General features: G+C 36.1%; 1 protein-coding gene across 1 annotated transcript in view; it reads left to right on the plus strand.

Annotated features, from left to right (window-relative positions):
- The window catches only part of REXO5 (RNA exonuclease 5), a 38528-nt gene that overhangs the window by 7473 nt on the left and 10231 nt on the right, over window positions 1-20824 (plus strand). Inside the window, exons 5-13 of the mRNA XM_080829981.1 lie at window positions 1078-1174; window positions 4376-4519; window positions 6562-6650; window positions 7868-7983; window positions 9297-9435; window positions 9580-9674; window positions 10671-10773; window positions 12115-12218; window positions 12957-13077. Coding sequence (XP_080686107.1) covers window positions 1078-1174; window positions 4376-4519; window positions 6562-6650; window positions 7868-7983; window positions 9297-9435; window positions 9580-9674; window positions 10671-10773; window positions 12115-12218; window positions 12957-13077 — 1008 coding nt within the window. The remainder of the gene's footprint in view (window positions 1-1077; window positions 1175-4375; window positions 4520-6561; window positions 6651-7867; window positions 7984-9296; window positions 9436-9579; window positions 9675-10670; window positions 10774-12114; window positions 12219-12956; window positions 13078-20824) is intronic.

The following is a 20824-nucleotide window of genomic DNA, read 5'->3' on the forward strand; positions in this document are numbered from 1 at the left end:
CTGAGTTGAGTCCTCTCATCCAGAGAATAGTGCACGTCTCAAACTATGCTCTTGGGCAACCTTATTGAACAAGCAGTAGAGGTTGTACAAAGCAAGAAAGATTAAGATTCAAAGATCTCCTGTTGAGATTAGGTTTGCCTCTGATTTTCTTTGATAATTTAGGCAAAATATTTATTACCAGATTACACTCTATATATAGTTCCCAGGCTGATACTTCCTATTTTATTCGGGCTATGATGTTTTTAAAAATTATATACTCTATGAAAGTCTGTGTTTTTGGCCTCTTGACAACATCACAAAATTGGACATCCTTAGAACAGTATCTGGAGCTGAATAGCAGCTGTCATCTTTAGAAGAGGCATGTGCTCCCTGTTTTCCTTCCCATAGCCACCTCCAGTCTTTATTGGACTGTTTCATCCATTTACCTCTGAGGGATTTGAGTTGGTGTGTCCTAATCTCTTTGGGTCTTCATTTTCTTTTTTGCTTTCATTTATCAAAGGCTAAATACATGCTAGGACCTATATCAATCATTCTGTGTGCATCATCTTTAACTCTTAAAGTACTTCTGTGAGAGATAAAAATGTCTTCTATATGTAAGGAAACTGTGAATAACTTGTCCAGGTTATAGCTAGAAGTGGGGGAGCTGGAATTTCAGCACAGGTGAGCCTAAGGCTGGAGATCTCAACCTTTCAGCTTTGCTGTGTCATCTGTCCTAACTACCTGGCAAGCTGTCCACTAAAGTAATAGATACAGAAGTGCTTTGAAAAATATAAGGGACTTTCCTTTTCTGAGTTGCACATTTGTGTAATGCTTGTTTTTGTTTCCAGTGTGTAATCAGAACCAAAGAAAATATCTGGGGGTGGAATAAAGGTGGCTTCACTTACTTAGCCACTTTTTTAAAAATCATTATTATTACCTAGTCACTTTTACACATTAAGGAGACAGTCCTCATTTTGCAATACAAATAGTTAAGGTCCAAACGTTTCATAGTACTCAGCTGACAATAAAAGTGCAAGTCTTTGACAATATTTTAACTGCTTTCAAGCATTTTTAGAAAAACTTGGTATGTATTTACAGAAATTCCGCTTGCCACCACCATCATCTAATTTTCTAGCTGATATCATTGGACTGCAAAAGAAGCAAACAACAGGAGATCTGTCCAAGATGGTGGAAGGTATGATTGTGACTCTAGTTTGATGATTTGCTCATTCTGAAAGACATTATGGATATGCTATGGGTTTATCAGTCAAGTTTATACTTGCAAACAACAAAGGTCAATTCTAACTACCTTAAACAGAAGAGCAGTTTTTTTGTTTTTTGTTTTGTTTTGTTTTGTTTTTAAAGAAAAAATGGATAAGTACCTAGGGAGGATAAAGAGCAGGAACCATATAGCCAAAATATTCATGTCCCAGGAACCATCTGGTTAGGTGAGATAGAAAAGGCTATCCCTGCATATCACTTAACATTGGACTCTTAGAAATTACTGTGAACAATTTTTAAACTGTCAGTGGGTCTTTGTACGTACAAGTGCACAGATGGGAAGGAAGATCTTGCCTTTGACTAATGTAAAGGACATCCTTAATACTACCCACAGTGGGGAATAGGCAGAAGGTTTAGATGCCGGCCATCTAAAAGAAATATCCATGATGGCAGTGTTTTTCAAACGATGGGTTGTATCCATGAGAAAGTTGTAGTTAACCTTCTGTTTTTGGTGGGGGGTGGGGAGCAGGTAAGTGATGCAATAGAAAAGAACTTGTTAGAGTCCATCAGATATAGTAAGGTAAGTATTGTTCAGTGATGCTTTTTTTTTTTTAAGATTTTATTTTTATTTATTTGACAGACAGAGATCACAAGTAGGCAGAGAGGCAGGCAGATAGAGAGGGGGAAGCAGGCTCCCCGTTAAGCAGAGAGCCCAATGCGGGGCTCGATCCCAGGACTCTGGGATCATGACCCGAGCTGAAGGCAGAGGTTTTAACCCACTGAGCCACCCAGGCGCCCCTCAGTGATGCTTTTTTGTGTGTGTTCAGAAATAATTGAGGAAACATGAAAAAGTGGTGAGGAGTAGCCAGTGATTCTTATCTCCTCTAGGACTCTGCTTCCTATTGAATTTTTTTTTTTAGATTTTATTTATTTGACAGACAGAGATCACAAGTAGGCAGAGCAGCAGGCAAAGAGAGAGAGGGGGAAGCAGGCTCCCCACTGAGCAGAGACTCCGATGCAGGGCTCGATCCGAGGACCCTGAGATCGTGACCTGAACAGAAGGCAGAAGCTTAACCCACCGAGCCACCCAGGCGCCCCAACAGTCTTGAATTTTAGAATTACTTTTCTTTTGGCTCCCCATACCCAGTCTGCATAGCTCATTCCCTTTGTTCTCATGAATATCTATTCACATGTCACTTTATCAGTGAGATCTTCCCTGATTATAAAATATATGACAGTAATCCTTTTCCTGCCTCAGTACACCCTCTCCTCTTTTCCCTCCTTTATTTTTCTCTGTAGTCCTTATCTTTACCTGACATATTATATATTTGTTTATTGTCCCATCTTCCCAACTACCTTAAACAGAAAAGAATTTCTGTTTCAGAAACAATTTCGGTTCATGGAGAATTTTGTTGACTTTGTTCATTGAGGAATCTCAAGTGGGTAGAACAATGCCAGGCATATAATAAGTACTTAGTAAAAATTTGTTGACTGAATTGAATTATTCTATCACTGTGTTCTATCAGTTTTTCTTGTGTACTGTTTCTTTCATATATCCCTTTTCCTCCATGCTTTCTACCATCTTGATTCAGACTCTAATCTTTTTTTCCTTTTTTTTTTTTTGTTTTCTTTTTTTTCTTGGTCGAGAATTTCTGCAAAATTTTTTCTCATTTCTCTCCTTCATTTTTCACATTATCTTTGAGGTTGATCTTCCTTAAATACTATTGGTTGGTTATGCCGTTTCCCATCTTAGGAACGTTCTGTTGCTCTCCATTATATATTGAATAATGGACTAAAGTCTAAACTCTTGAGTCTGGCATTTGCAGTGGTCTACAATTCGTTCTTATACTCCTCAACCTTGTTTCCTACACAGGCCTTTTTTTTTTTTTTTTTTAATTCTCAGTTGGTCTAGTCACTATCATACCATTTGTACATTTCTGTCTTGCCTGGAATCCTCTCTTTTCTATTTATAGTATTTTGACTTCTTTAGATGCAAGGACCAGATACTTATTCAGGCCATCCTAAGTGAGAGGGATATTATTTAAAGGATGCAGTATAGACTAAAAAGCCATTAGGAGTCTAAATGCTCTTTCATGGCATCTTCTCTGCTTTCAGTTTTCTCTTCTAACTTGTCACTTCTCTGTATTTCCTGGTTTGATTTTAGAAGCAAGCAATCTGATCAGCTTAGCTAATTACCATTGTCCCTTTTGAGCTTGTCTTGGCTAGGAATATCAACTTACTGGTCTACTTATAAATGGGTCTCTCTTTTTTGTCTCAAAGATTTTACTTATTTATTTTAGAAAGAAAGAGAGTATGAGTAGGGGGGCGGGGAGGAGCAGAGGGAGAGGGACCAGCAGACTCCATGCTGAGTGCAGAGCCCAACACAGGACTCGATCCCAGGACACTGAGATCATGACCTGAGCCAAAATAAGAGTCAGACACTCAGCTGACAGCCACCCAGGCACCCATATATGGGTCTCTCTTAAGCCAGGTTTCCACTCTCAATCTAATTGGTGACCACTCCTGCTTAAAGAATAGGTATCAGCCTGTTGAGCAAGTGGCTAGGGGGTGGAATAAATTTAGGTAGAATGGGCTGCTAGTGGTGGGCACTGTGATGGGCAGGTCTAAGACACCAGCTATCTAAATTCTGCTTTTTCTTTAAGACTCAGCTAATCTTTTCCTCTGTTGAACCATCTCTCACCACCCTAGCCAGTATATTCTTCCTCCTTTCCCTTTCGTAGCTTTCTTTATTATAACCCATTTGAGGCTTATATTCTCTTTGTGTTCCTATAACTATACTACAGTACAGGCTCCTTAAAGTTGGGGCTGGGTCTTATACATCTTTTGATTTTCACTGTGCTACCTGACACAAGGTTGAGAAATATGTCATTTGAGGCTTCTTAAACACATATTCTTTTTTTTTTTCTTTTAAGATTTTATTTATTTTAAGAGATAGACAGAGTGCAAGCTGGATGGTGGGCAGGGGAGTGTGAAGGAGCAGAGGGAGAGGAATAAGCAGGCTCCATGCTGAGCACAGAACCCAGTGGGTTGATCCCTTGACTCTGAGATAACAACCTGAGCAGAAATCAAGTTGGACACTTTGTTAAGTGAGCCACTCAGGTGTCCCTTCTTAAACACACATTCTGACATAGTTTAATTGTTCTTTTTATTTCAGGGTCTTTACCTTCTGCCAGTTCAAAAGTCAGCATCAACCTGCAGAATGACCCTGTTATTCAAAAGTATGGCTCTAAGAAAGTGGGCTTAACCAGATGCCTTCTCACAAAGGAAGAAATGAAAACATTTCACTTTCCATTACAAGGTTGGTTTATATTTAATCTGATATTTATATTTATTTTATATGTATATACACATATATAACTTATTTGTATATATAAATGTATTTTTATATATTTGTATATTTAATCTGATGATATATTTAATCTGATATATATATATATATAATTTAGTTTGAAAATAGTATGTGTGGTACCATCCATATGTGAAAACTCATATCTTCCAGTTTATCCTACTTACTATTTTTTTAAGACTTAACTAGCAATTTTTTTTTTTTTAGTGAAGTATTGGTGGTTGACACACAATGTTACATTAGTTTCAGGTATACAGCATAGTGATTTGACAGCTCTATAATTATGTCGTATTCAGTAAGTAGCTGCTGTCTGTCACCTTCATTTATTTTCATTCAAAAGATATTCTATATATGGATATACAACATTTTATGCTTGCATTAGTTGATGGACATTTGGGTTATTTCCTCATTTTGGTCATTATGAATAGACTATGAACATTCAGGTACAAGTTTTTTTGTGGACATCTGTTTTCATTTTGGGAAAGTATGTATATAGGTATAGAATTGCTGGGTCATATGGTAATTGTTTCTGAAGAACTATCAGACTTTTTCCGGAGCAGCTGCATCATTTTACATTCCCTCCAGCAATGTATAAGGGTTTCAGTTTCTGTACATTCTTATGAACAACTTGTTATTCTGTCTTTTTTATTGTATCCATTAAGGTGGTGTGAGGCAGTATCTCATGATTTCAATTTCTATTTCTCTAATGGCTGATGATGTTGAATATCTTTTCATATATTCTCTGTAAAATGCAGTTAATAGCTCATATATCATGGATTGCCATGGGGATTAAATGAGTTAATGTATACAAAAGTACTTAGCATGGTGGGTGGCACATAGTACATTTGAAAAGTTATTGTTTATTATTATTACTACTAATCATCTAGATAAAAGCAGCAAGAAATAATGTCTCCCAGATTTGGGGATGCCTCTCTTTTCTGATCTAGACCATGTTTTGATTCTTTTATTTGTGTAATTAGTTGGCAGTTTTGAGGTACTATGACATAGAAACTGGTCAAAGTTTCTCACACTGTACTTTGTTTCTTGTCACACAAGATCTAGGTATTTTTACTGTTTAAGCCTCTGTCTGAAGGTAGGAATCTTCAATGGTTCAAACACTGGGAACTCTGAGCTGAATGCTCCTTGTTATTAACTAAGGGTACACAATGGAGGGGGTACCTTAAGCCTATAGGTGTATTCCTATAGGGAATTTTCAGTCTGTGATTCCAAAAAAATGCAAGCATGTTTCTGAGTAAAGATCTCAGGGAAGTCTCAAGGATAGAGTTGGGTGCAGGGGTATACATGGTGGATATTACTCCCTGCTTACAGTGAAATCCTTTTAGATCTCTACTGCGGTGGAATTTTGTTCCTACTTTTTCTTTATTTAGGAAGGAAAGATACTACATGTAGTTTCTGCAGACTTTATTCATCCTCCTTTAGTGCCTACATGAAAAGGCCCAGTGACTTGGGATTTAGCCAAAATTTAGGTGTTTTTTATTTTTTTGGTTTGGTTTTTTTAGAAAGAGAGAGAGTGTGTGTGCACACAGGAGGAGGGACAGAGAGAAACTTAAGCACGCTCCACATCCAGTGTGGAGCCCAATGCAGGGTTTGATCTCACAATCCTGAGATCATAACCTGAGCCCAAATCGAGTTAGGTGTTTAACTGACTGAGCTAGCCAGACGCCCTAGCTACAATTTAGTTATAATCTCTTTCCTCATATGGAGGAAAAATTGTTACTTGGTAACTGCCAAGATGTCTAGGCCCTATTATCCCCTATAAGGGCAGCCTGTAGTATTCTCCAAGAGTATAAAAATGAGCAGATGGAGAAATGAAGACCAACATTGTCTCTCATATAATTTTTATATTTCAAGTGTCTAACAGAGAAGGTGTCCAGCAAATGTGGTATTTCAGTTTTCCCTTGGTGAATGAATCTAAAAGTGATGTTTATCTTCTCTAGTTTTAAAGGCAGATTTTTAATTTCTTTTCCTCCTAGGTTTTCCTGACTGTGAAAACTTTGTACCTACCAAATGTAATGGCTCTGTGACAGACAGCAGTCCTCTCTTTGGACTTGACTGTGAAATGGTAAGTACTACTTTTAATGTTTCAACTGGAAGGTTACAAACTAGAGTCTAATAGATGATTTCTTGAGTCTAATGCACCAGTGAACCAGTGCATTTAGTTCCACTATTTTGGTTTAAATAACTGAAAGTAGACCCTTTTACTCACATTTTTAGAAAACTTGGATATTTGTTCCAGGATCAAGAATAAATATCACAAAAAAGAAAAAAAAAAGAAGTATCACATAAGTTTCCTAACTAGTTATGTTTAATCAAATCTCTGTCAATTACGTAAGTTTACTCTTTCTGTCTTTTGAACAGGTGTTTTGTTATTGTTCCCCTAAAGACTTTGACTCAATTACCATGGGTTTGGCTAGTTTTACACATTTAAGATCAGAAGTAGGATTTCCCTCAGGCGCCTGGGTGGCTCAGTGGGTTAAGCTGCTGCCTTCAGCTCAGGTCATGATCTCAGGGTCCTGGGATCGAGTCTTGCATTGGGCTTTCTGCTCAGCAGGGAGCCTGCTTCCCTCTCTCTCTGCCTGCCTCTCTGCCTACTTGTGATCTCTCTCTGTCAAATAAATAAATAAAATCTTTAAAAAAGAAAAGAAAAGAAGTAGGATTTCCCTCAAGTTCCCTTTATGTTTTACTTTGTCTCATTAGTAAGTCTCCTTTCAAAGACAGGGCATCCCCTATCAGTACTCAGGTACCAGTCTCTGATTTCTTAACAGAGTGGCTAAGAGCTAAAGTTTTCAAGTCTCATGTCGGAGTGTGTATGTATCTGGTCTTGGCTATTGGTGTTGTCACCTTGGACAAATTCTGTAACCTCTCATTCTCAACTTCTCTGTCTGTGAAGTGGGGGAAATAAGAGAGATACCTCATCATGTTACTATGAGGTGGTGTATGTAGAATGCTAAGTATTGCATTAGATGCACTAATTAAAAATTACTTTCTTGTGGTACTCAGCTAATACGGGGATGTCATAAACAATAAAGGGTAAGATGATGAATGATGTTATTTCCATCCATCTTCCTTGAGCACATCCTTTTCAGAGCAATTAGATGAAATGTTCAGCAGTCTCTAGCTTTAATTTCATTCATACTGGGCTCTCTAGTTAGCAAAGGCTGTGCCATTGTTACTGGGACCCCAGTAGATTACAGTTCATGGCAGTTGAGATACTGTGAATAAGGAGAGCAAGCAAGAGCTTCCACAGTTCAGCAGTCTGACAATGGCCTGGTCTTTCAGTGCCTCACATCCAAGGGGAGAGAGCTAACCCGCATCTCACTGGTTGCTGAAGGAGGCTGCTGTGTAATGGATGAACTTGTTAAACCTGACAACAAGATTCTGGACTACCTTACCAGGTATTTTTCACCTTGCCTTCTGCCCTCCCTAGCACTGGCAGACTAGAGTGTAATGTGACAGCAGGAATAGTTTATGGCTTCTGTTTGTTTAGGTATTATCTACATCTGTGTTATCAAAGACAAGGTTGGAGTAGCACAACTGTAAATTTCAAAACTGAAATTGCACAATGTCATTGCATCAAGCTCTTTAACCCTTCTTGCTCCCTAGTCTTCCTTAAGTCAGCCCTTAAGTAAGCAGATCTTCCTGGTCTAGTCTCCCAGTTGGAATCATTATGTAGTGACTGCCAAACAGCTGGAGTTTTGCTCTCTGATAAGACCTCATTTGAAAAATCTTCAAATCACCATTTGGCAGTCAAATGATTTAGAGCTTAAGCTACCTTGACCTGAAAAATCAAAACAAAACAAAGTTTTTCCATAATAGAAATTTGAAGCTGAAAATTTTAAGTCTTTTTAAAGATTATAATTTCAGAATATACATATTATAGTGATTAGGCAAAGAAGAGCTAATAAGACATTACTCTTGAAGTTGCATCTGTAGATTTATGCTTTCTTTAGGCACAGAGAAGCCATGATAGTGATAAAGATTGTCTTATTAATAGACCTAATTAGTATTCTTAGGGAACAGTCATTTGTGGCAAAGATGTATATATAAGCATGTTTGTCACAATATTTCAAAAATATGGGAATATAAACATCTGAAAGTAGGGGATTGGTTAAACTATGTGAAATTCCACATAATGGAATACTCTAACCATTTAAAAGGATGTGTTGAAATAGATTTAGTGATGTGAAAACTTGTTAATGATATATGGCAAATGATAAAATCATGTTAAAAAATAACATGCATTATGATCGCATTTTTATAAAAATAAAATATATACATGGGCATGCCTGGGTGGCTCGTTTAGTTAAGCATCCGACTCTTGATTTCAACTTAGGTCATGGTCTCAGGGTCTTGGGATGGAGCCTGGCTTCAGGCTTCGCACTCAGTGGGGAGTCTGCTTGAGGATTTTCTCTCTCTCTCTCTTTCTGGTTCTCTTTTCTCTCTCAAGTAAATCTTTAAAGTAAATCTGTCCACACACACACATGAATATATGTATCAAAAAATATGAAAGGATATTTACTAAAATGTAAACAGTGATCATCTCTGGGTCATGGGATTTTGGGTTATTTTAAATTTCCTCTTATCTGTATTTTCAACCTTTTTACACTGAGCATATATTAGTTTTTAAAAATACTCTTTTTGAAATGACTTTCCAGGAAGGAAAACCTATTAATACCCTGACCTGTCCATTTCTGGTTTTTTTTGAAAGCTTTTCGGGAATCACAAAGAAGATTCTTAATCCAGTGACAACCAAACTTAAAGATGTACAGAGACATTTAAAAGCACTGCTTCCTCCTGATGCTGTGTTAGTGGGCCATTCCTTAGACTTGGATCTCAGAGCACTGAAAGTGAGTATCTGATTTAGTTTTTCCAGTTTATATGCCTTTTCCATTCATTTCAAATCTAAAGTCTTGGGTTCTTCTATTCCCCCAGTCCACTTGTTTTTTCCTTTAACATAGGATGCTACTCATTCTGTTCTCTTTCCTCCTCAGATGATACATCCATATGTTATTGATACATCATTGCTTTATGTCAGAGAGCAGGGCAGAAGATTTAAGCTAAAGTTCTTAGCCAAAGCTGTTTTGGGGTAGGTTGTTTGTATATTATAACACTGTCCTGACAAGTTGCCTGTAAGTTGACATATAATTTCTTATTTAATGCATATTGCAAAATTCAGGGTCTCTGTTCTCCCTCTTAATGTCTGTAAACATTCCTTTCATTTCTTGTGAATCCTGGGATCCCAATTCCAGAGAAGTAGGATTCAGAGATAAAGAAATTATGGGAATACAGAAGGGGTTTACATGCAATCTGAAGAATTGATGGATAAACTAGACAGAACTATCTGAAAAGTTAACCAGAATTTGAAGACATAATGTTCCTATATTGAATGTATCCTATTATGCACAAACACATGTGTACAAGGATGTTCATTATACTATGGTTTAAAACAGCCAAAAACTGCAAATATTCTCTAGGAGTGGTTAAATAAATTAAGTTTATCTGTATTATTGAATACTTTGTTATTGTTAAAAGAATGTGATGTGTCTATATGTGCTAATAAGGAAACCTCTTAAAGTACTACTGAGAATAAAATGGAGATGCAGAAGAAGATCTGTATATGCCTAGATATCAGTATGATACAGATTAGATTTAGATAAGTTTATAGACACAAACATTTGTACTTTTTTAAGGTTTTTGAAAATGACCAAGAAAAAATTTAAGTACCTATAGACTCTTGCATGCAAATATAAAATTTCGGGAAGGTAACTTTAAATAGTGGTTACATCTGAAAGAATGAGGCAAAAGGGTTGGCTGGGGAGTGGCCAGAGACTTTATTGGATAGCCTTTTGTCCAGATGATATGCTTGTTATAGACAAAGCCATTCCTGATCATTGTGCATCACCAGTGCTTCTCACTTCATGTACTCTCCTGGCATTTAGGAATAAAGTAATCTTGATTGTTGTGATAAAATCTGATTATCAGATTGCTGAAATTTTACATATAACCAGAATATTAGAGGTGGTTGAGAGAACCAATCATTGAAAATGCTGTTGAGTATGTCAGTTTTATCTTCACTTTCCAGGAAGGATATACAATGTCCAGATAGGCTTGGTCATGATGCCACAGAAGATGCTAGAACAACCCTTGAATTGGCTCGGTATTTCCTTAAGTATGGCCCAAGGAAGGTTAGTATATTTGACCTGTATGTTTGCTTTTCTTAAAATTATGAGACTAGAACAGATAGTCACAGATATCATTTCCTGTTGTTACCTTTCTTTAAAAAAAAAATAGGAGTGTAATTCAAGCTGAGCATTCGGAATTAAGACCTGTATGACTGGCATAATGTAGTAGTTAAGTATGTAATCTATGAAATTGGGCATATCTGTTTTTAAATAAAGATGGTATGGGGCACCTGCCTTGTTCAGTCAGTGGAGCATGTAACTCTTGATCTCTGGGGGTTGTGAGTCTGAGCCACATGCTGGATATAGAGATTACTTTAAAATCTTAAAAAAAAGATAGTACTATGTTTAGCTACATAATCTGGGTCAATTTCTCTAAAGAAATTCAGTTACTACATCTGTAAAATGGAAACATTTCTGTGGGATATTGGTGTGGGTAAATGAGGTATCTTATATAAAGCTGTTAGTACAGTAGTACAGTGCCTTGAATATATTAAGCACTATAATGTGTGGCTCATTGTATGCTGATAATTGTAATAATAATTATGAAAGATCTACATAGATTTTGCTCTTTTGGGGTGGGGGAGCATGCCGTTGTTTCAGCAGCAGTTCAGTGAGTGTAGGTTAGGACAGCACATGAGGGAAACCTTGAAGGAGACAGTTTCTTACATACCTTGTTACAACGCATTCTGACTTACTAGGTTGTCCCATTGCATGATATGTTCTATCATAACTCCACTGTGAAATACATTGTAGTCTGTGTAGAATCCTAAGGATCCAGAATAGTATTTTGTGTCACAGTGGTAGAAAGACATTCTAAAATGTCTTATAACATATATGTATAAATAATGATAGTAGTTTGTATCTCACTCTCTGCATTGCAACTCCCAAGTGGTCTCCCACTTTATGGAAGAAGAATAAACTGGTTTTGTATTAAACCAATAAAAGGTCTTTCTTTGTTGTTGCTATAAAAGCCATTCTTTTATAATTTCCAAAAATGGCATGTTCACAAAGAAGTAAATTTTAAGTGACTGACTGTGGGATCAGTGATGAGCCAGAATTGCCATCCCTTTATACTTAGCCCTACTTGGCCCTTTCCCATATTCATGTAACAACATCAGCAGCTGGTAACAGATTGTCATTCTTGGCTAAGCGGTCAGAAACCATCTGGTAGCTATTGAAGCCAGCCTGGGACTATGGCAATGGCAAAGCCACTGTCTACAGAAGTAGAGAACACCACTTGAGTGAGTTTTTCTTGGATTTTTTTTGCTTTGTGGTGTTTTGTTTTTCAAACCTCAAATGCTTTGCAGGAAATTAGATGATTTTTACCACTTTATTTTCTTCAAGATTGCAGAACTAAATCTGGAGGCAGTAGCTAGTCACCAAGAATTGCTAGCAACAGGCCAAGAGCTGAAAAATACAGCAGAAATAGTTTATCAGCCAAATACAAGGTAATATTTTTCAGTTCTAAACAAGAACAAAAACAAGAATATCTGGTTTCTTATTTAGACAACCTGCAAAATTTTTCCCCCTTTTTTGAGTCTATTGAAAATTATTTACCAATCATATGAGTAACATTCTACCGTCACAAAAACCATGGAGGGAAAAATACCACCTTCCACCCTAAATAGTACCTATTTATTTTTCTTATTTTCTAAATGTAGTGACTGGTCTTAAAATAACTCTTTTACCAAAAAGGAAGACATTGAAATGTAGTGAATTCAGTAGCATTAGGCAAGATGATAGACTCCTGGGTATTTTGATTAGAAGAATCAACTATAGCCTTAGTGTATTGCCAAGATTAGGGAAAAACAAAAAACAGGCCTGGAGGGAGTTGATCACCACACCATAATAAATGTATCAGAGCCTTAGAGTATAAACTGGTTAGAGAGCTTTGAGTATTTTTCGTGTTTATCTGTCCTTCCCCTAAATATAGAGCAATACTGTCCATTATGACTTTTGCAGTGATGGAATTGTTTTAGGTCTGTGCTGTCCAGTAAGGTCCACACAGTACAGTATGTGTGACTAATGTGTATTGAGGAACTGAATTGTAATTTTATTTTATATTAATCTTAATTTAAATAGCCACATGTTGCTAGTAGCCACCTTATTTAGTGCAAGTACAGAGAAGTAAATCTCAGGTTAGGGAAAATTGTTGTTCTTTCCTGATCTCTTATACTTCTTAACAGTGTTTTGGAATGCTTGGACTTAATGGGTCAGAAGCTCCTTTTCTTGACCCGGGAAGCGGAAACTAGTGAACTTTGTTCTGCCAGAAACTGTCAAACTATTAAGTGCCTTTCAAATAAAGAGGTGAGTGACCTGCTGTCTCTTTGAAGATTATGCTCAAAGCAAAGGGGAATGTAGCCCTTTGCAATTCATACTAAGCAGCAAGCTTTTTTTCATCAACAACCCTGGCTACCATTATCAAGTCTGGTTTTTGTCTCACATCTTATAAGGAGCACTTTTATTCCCAGTTACCCCACAGGAGCAGAACTGTCAGCTGCCAGTGTCTGCTTGTAGACCCCACCTTTGGTATTTCCATACCACTTTGAATTTCTGTTCTTCTTCTAACTTATATAGATGTTTATCTTAGTTTTAGCCTAACTTCAATTTTTTGGTTTTCTGTTCTTAAATTTTATCTATTATTGCTCTATGTGTAAAGTTGAAGGGATGTATTGCAGCACGAACTTAGGTCATCTTGTTCAGATTTATATATGTATGTACGTATGTATTTTAGTTTTATCTGGAAAGAATTTCAAACTTAACAGAAGGTTTGTGTGAATGGTAGTATATACCTTCTATCTATATTCATCATCTGTTGATGTTCTGCCCCATTTGCTCTATCTGTGTGTATGCGGGCATGCTTATGCTCTCTTTGCTGTTTCTATCTTCCTCTTTCTATATGATATTTTATTTTTTAAACCATTTGATTACGTCATAGATCATTGGTCATTTTCCTCTAGATCCTTCAATGTATATTTCCTGAGAATAGAAATATTCTCTTACATAACCATAATAAACTTCTATAAAGTTAATATTGTTACAGTACCTTTCTGTAATTTCATCTGTATTCCAATTTTCTTAGTTGACCCAATAATGTCCGTTAGCATTTCTTTTTCCTTCAGAGCAGTACATACTAGGGTCACATATTGCATTTAGTTGTCCTATATTTTTAGTTCCCTTTAATCTGGACATATCTCTCGACCTTTCTTTGTCTTTCATAGTAATTTTTAAGTAATACATGTTGCATGTCACCCCATCCAGAATGTTCCTCATTATGGGTTTGTTTCCCCATGATTAGACACAGGTTATGCATTCTTTACCAAACTACTTGTAAGTTATATTTCCTTTTCAGGGCATCACATTCAGAGCACATGTTGTCCATCTGTCCTTTATTTTGTACTGTTTATTTTGATGACCTTAGCAAGATACTGTCTGCTTTCTCCACAACAGATTTACTGCTTTTGTTCCTTAGTTCTAATAAGTAATATGAGGAGATAATTTAAGGAAAGCACATACCCTGCTTTTCTTCAAAACTTCCCCTCTTATATTTAGCAAAAATTTTTGATTCCTATGTAATGGTTGCACGATGATGGTTTCCAGCTCTAGCACTTCCTTCGTACTTACTAATTGTTACTCAGCACTCTATAAGCAAGAGTCCTGATTTTTTGTGGGAAGCAAGATATCTGTCAGCATGGAATACTTCGGCTGAGGATGCATTTGAGTTTGGAGATTCTGCTTAAGGGCTGGAGCTGAGGGGACCTCCTTAAGTGGAATATGTCAGCGACCTTTATTACCTCCATCCTTTTTTTACTATTTTCATTTTCCCAAAGGAAGTGCTAGAAGCCTCCAAGGAAAGAGCCGGGAGAGAGGGAGAGTTGAAGATACAGAATAGAATGTAAATAACAATAAAGAATTGCTAAGAAGGCAGAAGAAGTGACATCCCATTGATTAATGTCTCTTGAACAGGAGAAAGGATACCTCTTCCACTAACCAGAGCTATGTGAACACAGGTTCAGGAGGCTAAGTGAATTATAAGCAGGATAAATATAATAAGAAATCACATTAGAAAAAAGAAAGAAATCACATTTAGACATATTGCAGGGAAATTGTATTTATTACCTCCCAAACAGATATATTGGTAGCAAGCCAGAGAAAAGATCACCTTCAAAGAGCAACAAGCCAATTTCTCAACAGCAACAGTAGGAATCAGAGGACAGTGAAAGCATATCTTCAGAGTACCAACAGAAGGTGACTTTCAACTTAGAAAAGTCTACCCAGCAAAACTGTATCAAAATGAAAGTGGAAGAAGTATCTTTTCAGATAAAGAAGAACATTTTATCCCAAAAAACCCTACTAAAAATTTTTAAAATGATGCATTTCAGGAAGAAGGAAAGTCTGAGATGTAAACAGGAAAGCTTTCTAAAGAAATTGGTGTGCATGTGCACAAATTCAAACATTAAATGTAAAAATAGCAAAATGAGCCAGCTAAAATTAAGGGCCACAAATTACTTTGCTGTTTCCTTCTCTAAGTTTTCTGATTTTGATACTATAAAAGTTCTATGAATAAAATATATTTAAGAAAGTATGCTGCTAAAAATGTATATAATTTTCATTTTTATAGTAAAATGTTTTATATAAATATGTTTATATAAAACATATTTTAAATTGTTTTAGTTTTCAAACTTCACAGATTTTGCTAATGGTAGCCCCTTCAAGTTGGCTCCTTTGTCCTTGTGACATGGACTCATAATTTTTTTGAGCATTTTCTTCCTCCCTGGCACAAGATACTCAGTTTCATCTTGGTATTAGAAACCAAGAGCTGGGCACTGGGTATGCATATTGGTACTGGGGTGTCTTTGCTTCTAAACCCTTAAAACAGACAGTTAGGAAATATATGCATGTCGATGACAGATACATGTACACACACACACACATAAATATACACACATATACATATTTTAGAAATCATGTGTCTCTTATTTCAGCCATTTCATATAAGGTTCTTCCTTGCTTTTTCCTCATTCTCTGTTTGTAACTTTCTTTATCCAGTGTGGGAACCCTGGCTCACAACAACAACATTTACTCATTTGGTCCAACCTAAACTATATCCAAAATGCTTTTAGAATTGATGCACCCAAATCACTGTAGTTAAAAATCTGGTTTGCAGTTCACTCTCCTCCCTATCCCCCACCCCATCTACAAATGAGTATTGGGTATATGAAGATTTCATTTATAAGTTACTTGGATTGGTTTTTTCCTCCCCTTCAGATTAGCTGTGTTTTATATTGAAAATATAGTTGGGTTCATTTGTCTCATTTTGCTTTCAGTTTTAGGTTTTTTCCTCCTCTTCCATCTTTGCTGATTTATTTTTGGGATCTATAGAACCATAATGTGCTTCCAAAGGCAAAACTACCAAAACTCTGTAAACTACACTCAGAGAAATGCAGTTCCCTCATACATCTCTTTTACCCATTCCTTCCCACTACCTGCTTTATCCTTCATTTGCTTTTTTTTTGGTAAAGAAAAGCATATATATATATGATTTTTTATTTCTCTTTATTACACAGAGGTTAACATACTATATAACATACTATATAAGCTCTTTGGCAGTGGCTTTTTCCCCTTATCAATATATCTAGAAATCATTATCATACCAGGTTATTAAGGATTTTCTTTATTCTTTATTATAGCTCCATGGTATTCCAGTGTGCTTATGTACCATAGTTGTATTCCTCTTTTTCCAGTTCCCATGTCCCTAATTATTTTCTTTTTTCTAAATGCTTTGGCTAATGCATCCACAATAGTGTTAGCTGAGGTCATTCTTTTTTACTACAGGTATTCTAGAGCTATAAATTTCCGTCTGAGTTCTACTTTAGCTTTATCTTAGGAAGATTGATAAGTTTAAATAAATACTTAAAAAGTGTTTTCATTTTCATTCAGTTCAGAATTCTTTTTAATTTTCCTTTTGATTTCTTTTTTGGCTCATGTTTTTTTTAGAAGTGTGCTATTTATTTTCCAAATAATTAGGGATTTTCCTGAGATCTATTCCTGATTTCCTAAATTCACTATTGTCCAAGAATGTACTTATGTACTTTGAATTACTTGAATCTTTTAAATTTATTGAGAGATGGAATATCCAACTATAATTATGGATTTGTTTATTCTTGGAGTTTTATTAATTTTGCTTTATGTATAATGAAGCTTTCCTATTAGATATATAAACATTATGCATTATGTTTTCCTGATGCATTGGCTCCTTTATCATTAAAGTAGGTCTTCTTTATCCCTGGAAACATTTTCTATTCTTTTTTTTTTAAGATTTTATTCATTCGTGAGAGTGAGCGAGTGAGAGAACAAACTAGGGGGAGAGGGAGAAACAGACTACCCACTGAGTGGGAGCCCGATCCCAGGGCCCCAGGGTCGTGACCAGAGTTGAAGGCAGATGCTTAGCTGACTATTGTGAGTTCTCCTTTGGTATTAATATAACCCCTCTGCTTCTTTTTGTTTATTGTTGACCTGCTATATTTATTTTTATTTTAAAGTGGGTTTCTTGAAAAAAATTTAAAAAATAAAGTGGGTTTCTTATAGTGACCAGTCAGGATTTGCTTTTTTATTCAATTCAACAATTGTTGCCTTTTAGGTGGCGTATTTAGAATATTTGCATTTAATATGAATATTCGATGATGTTAGGTTTAAGTCTCTTATCTTGCTGTGATATCTGTTTGTCCCATCTCTTTTTTTTTTCTATTTCTTTTTTTTTTTTTTTTTGAGTTAATGAGGTATTTTTTATGATCTTATTTTATCTCCTTTGGAAGTGTATTAACTGTGATTCTTTGTTATGTTATCTTAGTGATTGCATTAAAATTTATAATCTATCTTTAACTTATCATAGTTTACCTTAGTACCATAATTACCTTAATAATGATATTATACCATTTCACATATAAGAACCTTACAACTATGTATTTGCATTATTCCCCTCCTAGCCTTGGTGCTATTTTTGCCATCATTCATTTTACTTTACATGTTATTATTTTGCTTTTTTTAAGATTTGAAAGTTTTAAGATTTTAAGGTTTTTTTTTTTAAGATTTATGTATTTTGTGGGGGGAGGGGCAGAGGAAGAGGAAGGAGAGAGTCTTAAGCAGGCTCTGTGCTGAGTGAGGAGCCTGATGTAGGGCTCCGTCTCAAGACCCTGAGATCATGACCTGAGCTGAATCTAAGAGTCGCTCAGCCAACTGCCCCACAGAGGTGCAACTAATAGTTATTTTTTAAAGAGATTTTAATTTTTTGAGAACCTACTGTAGTGTTCACCATAGTGGTTGTAGGATTTTATACTCCTACCAATAGTGCATAATAAGAAGAGTTCCAGCTTTTCCAAATCTCTGCCAACACTTTTACTTTTATCTCTTCTTTTTTGGTAGTAACCATCCTAACCTAAAGGTGTGAGTTGATATCTCACTGTCATCTGGTAATTAGTGATGTTGAACCTATTTTTTTTCTTGGATTTGTTAGCTATTTGTATATAATCTTCTAGGAAATGTCTATTCAATTCCATTTTTGAACTGGGTTTTTTCGTTGTTAATTTTAGGAGTTCTTTATATATATATGTATATATTCTATGTATTCTTTATATATTCTGGATTTTAATTCCCTATCAGATATACAATTTGCAAACATTTTCATATTCCATAGGTTGCCTTTTCACTCTGCTGATTGTGTGTTTTGATGAACTGATGTAGTCCCACTTGTCTATTTTGCTTTTGTTCCCTATGCTTTTGATGTCATACCCAAGTAATCATTGCCAGATGCAAAATTATGAAGCTTTTTCTTTATGGTTTCTTCTAGGAGTTTTCTAGTTCAGGATCTTACTCTTAGGTGTTTAAACCATTTTGAGTTAAATTTTATATATATATGTAAGATAAGGTTCCAATTTCCCTCTTTTGCATATGGATATACAGTTTTTCCAGTACCACTTTAAGAGACTATGCTTTTTCATTGAATGGTCTTAATACTTTTGTCAAAGATCATTTGACCATATACACAAAGGTTTATTTCTGAAATCTATTCTGTTCCATGGTCTGTATGTCTGTCTTTATGCCAGTGGCATACTATTTTGATTAGTGTAACTTGTAATATGTTTAGAGATCAGGAACCTTGTGTCCTGCAACTTTGTTCTTCTTTTCAAAATTATTTGAGGGGCGCCTGGGTGGCTCAGTGGGTTAAAGCCTCTTCCTTTGACTCAGGTCATGATCCCAGGGTCCTGGGATCAAGCCCCACATCAGGCTCTCTGCTCCATGGAGAGCCTGCTTTCTCCTCTCTCTCTCTCTGCCTCTCTGCCTACTACTTGTGATCTGTATCTGTCAAATAAATAAATAAAATCTTTAAAAAAAAATTATTTGAGATTCTATAAGAATTTTATGACTTTTTTCTATTTCTGCAAAAAAAAAAAAATGACATTAGAATTTTAAAGGGGATTGAAAAGAATCTATAGGTTGCTTTCGGTACATTAACATCTTAATAGTATTGTGTTCCTGTCTGTAAATGGGAGAATGTTTCTATCTACTTGTTCTCTAATTTCTTTTCAATGGTGTTTTGTAGTTTTTAGCATTACGAGTGTTTCATCTCCTTGGTTAGGTTTATTCCTGAGAATTTTATTCTTTTGTGATGCTTTTGTAAACGAGATTTTTTTCCTCCTTACTTTCCTCTTCTGATTGTTCATTTTAGTATATAGAAACACAATTGATTTTTGTGTCTTGATTTAATATCCTTAAACTTTGAAGAAGTCATTTGTTCTGTTTCGGTGTAATCTTTAGGGTTTTCTACATGTCATAGGTGAACAAAGATAGTTTTACTTTTTCCTTTACAATTTGTATGGGTTTGTTTTTTTTTTTTTAAGATTTTATTTATTCACTTGACAGAGATCACAAGTAGGCAGAGAGGCAGGTGCTGAGGGTAGGGTGGGGTGGGGTGGGGTGGGAAGCAGTCTCCCTGCTGAGCAGAGAGCCCCGTGTGGGGCTCGATCCCAGGACCCTGGGATCATGACCTGAGCTGAAGGCAGAGGCTTTAACCCACTGAGCCACCCGGGCGCCCGTTTATGCTTTTTATTTCTTTTTCTTGCCTAATTGCTCTGGCTAGGACTCCCAATACTATGTTAAATAGAGGTAGCAAGAGCAGCCATCATTGTTTGTCTTAGAGTAAAGTCTTCTGGACCTTCACCTTTGAATGTATTAGCTGTGGGCTTTTCATATATGGCCTTTATTCTGGCAGGTAGTTTCCTTCTGTTCCTGGTTTGTTGAGTGTTTTTATCATGAAAAAGTGTTGAATCATGTCACATACTTTTTCTGCATCAATTGAGATGATCTTGTGGTTTTTGTCCTTCTTTCCATTAAAGTGGTATATTCCATGGGATGATTTTCATATATTGGACCATTCTTGAATTCCAGGAATAAATCCCATTGGTCATGATGTATAATCCTTTTTTTTTTTTAAGATTTTATTTATTTATTTGACAGAGATCTCAAGTAGGTGGAGAGGCGGGCAGAGAGAGAGAGAGAGGAGGAAGCAGGCTCCCCACTGAGCAGAGAGCCTGATGCGGGGCTTGATCCCAGGACCCTGGGATCATGACTTGAGCCGAAGGCAGAGGCTTTAATCCACTGAGCCACCCAGGCACCCCATCGATGTATGATCTTTTTAATGTGCTGTTGAATTTAGTTTGCTGATACTTTTTAAAAGTGCTCACTAGATTGGAAGGGCTTACTCATTCTGTTTTGTTTCTGTATATCTTGTAACTTTTGTCCCTCTTTTCCTCTCTACTGTTCTCCTTCATGTTCCATTGATTTTTTTGTAGTGACATAATTTTCTATTTCCTTTTGTGTATTCTATAAATATTTTCCTTTTAGTTATTGCAATTACATATAACATCTTAAAGTTATACATTCTATTTTAAGCTGATAACTTGATTTCAAGTGCATTCAGAAACTGTACTTTTATAAGCTCCACTTCCCCCCTTTGTTAAATTGCACTTTCATATAAAGGTACAGCATAGGAAATATA

Source organism: Martes martes (assembly GCF_963455335.1).
Source record: "Martes martes genome assembly, chromosome: 18".
In the NCBI taxonomy this organism is placed as follows: Eukaryota; Metazoa; Chordata; class Mammalia; order Carnivora; family Mustelidae; genus Martes; species Martes martes.